General features: G+C 68.1%; 1 protein-coding gene across 1 annotated transcript in view; it reads right to left on the minus strand.

Annotated features, from left to right (window-relative positions):
• Positions 1 to 4,084, minus strand: part of COL16A1 (collagen type XVI alpha 1 chain) — a 16,967-nt gene that overhangs the window by 3,500 nt on the left and 9,383 nt on the right. Inside the window, exons 13-24 of the mRNA XM_026863214.1 lie at positions 3,986 to 4,039; positions 3,845 to 3,898; positions 3,702 to 3,746; positions 3,497 to 3,613; positions 3,067 to 3,102; positions 2,750 to 2,830; positions 2,526 to 2,570; positions 2,102 to 2,146; positions 748 to 801; positions 587 to 640; positions 211 to 264; positions 40 to 84 (exon numbers count right to left, since the gene is read on the minus strand). Of these exons, the coding sequence (XP_026719015.1) occupies positions 40 to 84; positions 211 to 264; positions 587 to 640; positions 748 to 801; positions 2,102 to 2,146; positions 2,526 to 2,570; positions 2,750 to 2,830; positions 3,067 to 3,102; positions 3,497 to 3,613; positions 3,702 to 3,746; positions 3,845 to 3,898; positions 3,986 to 4,039 (684 nt within the window). The remainder of the gene's footprint in view (positions 1 to 39; positions 85 to 210; positions 265 to 586; positions 641 to 747; positions 802 to 2,101; positions 2,147 to 2,525; positions 2,571 to 2,749; positions 2,831 to 3,066; positions 3,103 to 3,496; positions 3,614 to 3,701; positions 3,747 to 3,844; positions 3,899 to 3,985; positions 4,040 to 4,084) is intronic.

The following is a 4,084-nucleotide window of genomic DNA, read 5'->3' on the forward strand; positions in this document are numbered from 1 at the left end:
CCCCCCCCCCTCCCGGAGCTGATCAGAGTGGGCACCTACCGCTGGCCCTGTGGGCCCAGGGAGGCCATCCAGGCCGGGGGGTCCCTGGGAATGGGAGGAACACAGATGGATGTGGCTGCCAGGACCTCAGCCCCAGTGCACACGGAGAGGGGGGGCACCTCGGAGAGCCCCAGCCCCTCTGTCCCTGAAGCACGGCCCCGAGGGACTCACCAGTTCCCCTTTCTCTCCAGGGGGACCCACGTAGCCTCGCTCACCTTTGATGCCCTGGGGAAGGAAAGAGATGAAGGCACCGGACATTGGGCACAGACGGGACACGGGGGGGATGTGGGGGGGACAGATGGGGAAGGGATGGGGACAGATGGGACAGGATAGACGGAGCACAGATGGAGTGTGCGGATGGGTGATGGTTGGGGCACTGGGAATGAGTGGGACAGGGCTGAGCCCGGCAGGGACATGGGGCTTGACGCCCGCCAGGGTCCCCCCCACTGTCTGTCCCAGCAGCATGGGGGGGCCCCAGCGAGGCACATGGAGGGACACGAGTTGTCTGGGGGCTGGCACATGCTGCCCGGCTCCCCACAGTACTCACGGGAAGGCCGGGGGGGCCCGTCGCACCGGGGTAGCCAGGCTGCCCGGGGGGTCCCTGTGCAGGAGGAGGATGATGCTGAGCCACCTGCAATGCCCCATCCCGGTGCCCAAAGCCCACAGGGCACCAGTGTGTCTCCCACCCCATCCTCCCACACCACTCACCGGCTCCCCTTTGGCTCCAGCGAGCCCGGCAGGGCCGCGTTCCCCCTGGAGACCCTTCGGAGGGAGAAGAGAGGAGCTGGGGGGGGCCTCCAGCAGCCCCTGCCCAGGGCTGTGCCCTCCTGGCAGCACAGTCGGGCAGAGTGCAGGGGCCCAGGACCTGGGCACGGCCCACGGGGGCTGTGATCTCCACCAGCCCATGCTGGTCCCAGCCTGCTTGGCACCTCCGGGCACTGGGGAGGACCTGCTCGGCCCCCGGCTGGGCTCCCTCCACCCATGGCACCAGCCATGAGCAGTGGGCACAGCGTGGCCGGGTACGCTCACACCCAGACACAAGTTGCTGCTGCCTGTGCACCCCACGCTGGGGGCCGTGGGCAGGACCCACGGGCAACCCCAGGGCCATGGGAAGCTCAGTCCTGGGTGAGGTGCCAAGCTCCCGGCACCTTAGCCACTGCCCAGGACACGCTTCAGACCACAGTCGGGTGCCACCCGCTGCCTCCCTGTCCTCCCAGGCACAGGGGACACAGGGGACAGCTGGGAGCCCCCAGGCTCCGTGCCACGGGACCGCTGGTGCGGGTTAGTGGGGTGACGGGGCGCCGAGGCGGTGGAGACTGGACAGGACACGCTGGCACACCACAGAGCGACGGCCCACACAGACCCACAGAGACCCACACAGACCGTGGTGTTACGGTGACATTAGTGGACACGGGGACAGGAGCAGGACACGACCGGCGTGGGAGGGCAGGATCCTCCGAGAGCCGCCGGCACAGCCCCGCTGCCACCTCGTGCTAGGAGGGAGCACAGGTGGGAGCAGGTGGATGAAGATGAAGATGAGGATGAGGATGAAGATGGAGATGACGGTCAAGATGGAGATGGTGGTGGAGGCTGGCTGACCCCAGAGGAGCCAGGGACCGGGGAGGAGGAGGACGAGCCTAGGCAGCACCCGCTGCATGGAGGGATCCTCCTAGTCCTCCTGAGGGGGGTCCCCGGGGGCAGCCGGGGAAGGGGCAGCAATTGGGTGCCATTTGGTGCACCCTGTGGGTGCTGGAGTGAGCTGTAGGCACCAAGCCACAGTAGCCACCCCCGGCACACCGAGAGCGGCTGAGATGAGCCAACACGGGGGCTGCAGCCATCCCTGGCACACCCGGGTCCCAACATGAGCCTGAAGACCCTGGGGTCCGCTGAGACCCCCCCCTGCATGGGGATGGAGGAGGTGGAAATGAGAGGATGGAGATGGGTGGAAGGGGATGGGGGCAGCTGGGCTGCAGCCACTCCCAGGGGACACAGGGACAAGGGACACAGCCAAACCAAGCGGCAGCAACAGAGAGCACAGAGCAGAGCCGTGCTGGGTCCTTACGGGCAGTCCGGGTGCGCCAGGCGTTCCAGGAAAGCCTGGGGGGCCCTGAGGGGAGAAACAGGGAGATCACAGCCGGGAAATGGCACCCGGGAGCCTGGGCTGAGCCCTTGGGGGGGTGCAGAGTGGCTGGGCGCGGGCCAGCTCGGCCTTGGCCTCCCACCGAGCCAGGCTCCTGCTCCGTCTCCGTGCTGGCAGCGCCTTCGCCTCCATCTCCAGGCTCGCCGGGGGCCCAGCCGTGCCGTGCCGTGCCACGCCGCACCTCCGCCTTGCCACGGCCCCGGCCCTCTGCCCATCACCGTGGCCTCGGGGCAGGGTGCCGGGCCCCCTTGACAACTTGCAGTGAAGGGGCTGCAAGCCCCCCCCAGGCACACAACATGACGCCTGCACAGCCCAGCAGCCCCCCGCCCCGGGCAGGGCTACTTACGATGGGCCCGGGTGGTCCTGGGGGTCCCCGCAGTCCCGGTGAGCCCTGGGGAGAGATGACTGGGTCAGACGTGACTGTGGAGAGGGGGACAGGGGCCTGGCACCACCCCGGCTCTGAGGGGCACCAAGGGACCAGCCACAGCCCCAGTGGCCACTGGGAAGGGCTGGGACGGTGGGGGGGTGCAGAGGAGCAGGGCAGCATTGTGAGTGGGGGGGTGCACCCACCTGCTCGCCTCTCTCGCCGGGGATGCCCGGAGTGCCTGGCAGCCCGGGATCGCCCACACAGTCTGGGTCAGGGCTGTCACCCTGCGGGGAACAGGGACACATCAGGACCTGGGGCCAGCTCTGCCCACGGCTGAGCCCTGCCAAGCCCCGCCAAGTGCCCCCAAAAGCAACCTCCACTCCCCAAAGCCCCAGGTGCTCCCGCAGTGGGGGTACGGTGCCGGGTCCTACCCCAGTGGGGACCATTCCTGCAGCACCCTGGGGACCAGGGAGTCAGTCCAGGGGCAGGGAGAGGGTGCTGGGCAACACGGTTCACTCACCCGAGCCTCCTCCGCTCTTGGGAACTGGGCAAGGCACTGGAAGAAAACCCAGGAGTCACCCGGGGATCCCCTTTAAGGATGCACTGGAGGAGCTGTGGGGCACAGCGGGGCACAGAACCCCCACATCCTGCACCCCCCGGGCGCTCAGCACCTGCTGCTCCAGCCTGCGCTGGGCCCTGCACAGGACAAGCCCATCACCCTCCCCAGGGACCCCATGGGGGCAGGCAGGGGAGCCTGTCTGCTTGCCCAGTGGCACCAGCATGCCCAGAGCGTGCCCAGAGCGTGCCCAGCCCTGCAAGCACCCGCTGCTCTGCGCAACCGCCACAAGAGCTGATGCCCCAGAGCATCTCTGCACTTCACTGCAAAATTCACCAAGACCAGGGGGTTTTGGGGCACTGGGATTCCCACCCAGCGGTGGGCAAATACTCACGCGGGCACAGTTCTCGCTGCCGGGGGCCCCCGGCATGCCCCCGTCCTCCTTCTCTCCCTTGACACCAGTGGGTGCTTCGAAGGCTGCCTGCAGCTGGGCGCAGTCCCCGCAGAGGGTCTGGGAGGAGGTGGGGAGTCAGGGGCACCTCGAAATGCTTGGGGTCCCCTCTCCCGGGCATGACCCGCAGTGGGCAGGTGCTCCTCACCTTCAGCACCTCGATGTTCCTCTCGGCCATGACAGCCAGTGGCCCCTGGAAGAGACGCAGGAGGGAAGGGGACAGTCCGCATGCCAGGGGAAGCAGGACGGGTGGCCACGGGGGAAGGTGCCGTGGGCAGTGCCACCACCTACCAGGTCTCCAGCCGGGCCAGGCAGTCCCGGCAAACCGTTGTGTCCTGGCATCCCCTAAAACCCAGGAGAAATATTTAAACCCAGCACTAAAAGCTGGGCAGGATCGGTCCCCGCTCACCCGCTTCATCTCCCATTGCTCACCTGGCGGCCTGGGGCACCAGGGGGCCCGGGGGGGCCAGGAGCTCCGGGGGGACCCTGCGACACCCCAAAACACAAACGGAGAGAGGCGGAGGGTGAGGT

This window comes from Athene cunicularia (assembly GCF_003259725.1).
Source record: "Athene cunicularia isolate RWA chromosome 23 unlocalized genomic scaffold, athCun1 chr23_part1, whole genome shotgun sequence".
In the NCBI taxonomy this organism is placed as follows: domain Eukaryota; kingdom Metazoa; phylum Chordata; class Aves; order Strigiformes; family Strigidae; genus Athene; species Athene cunicularia.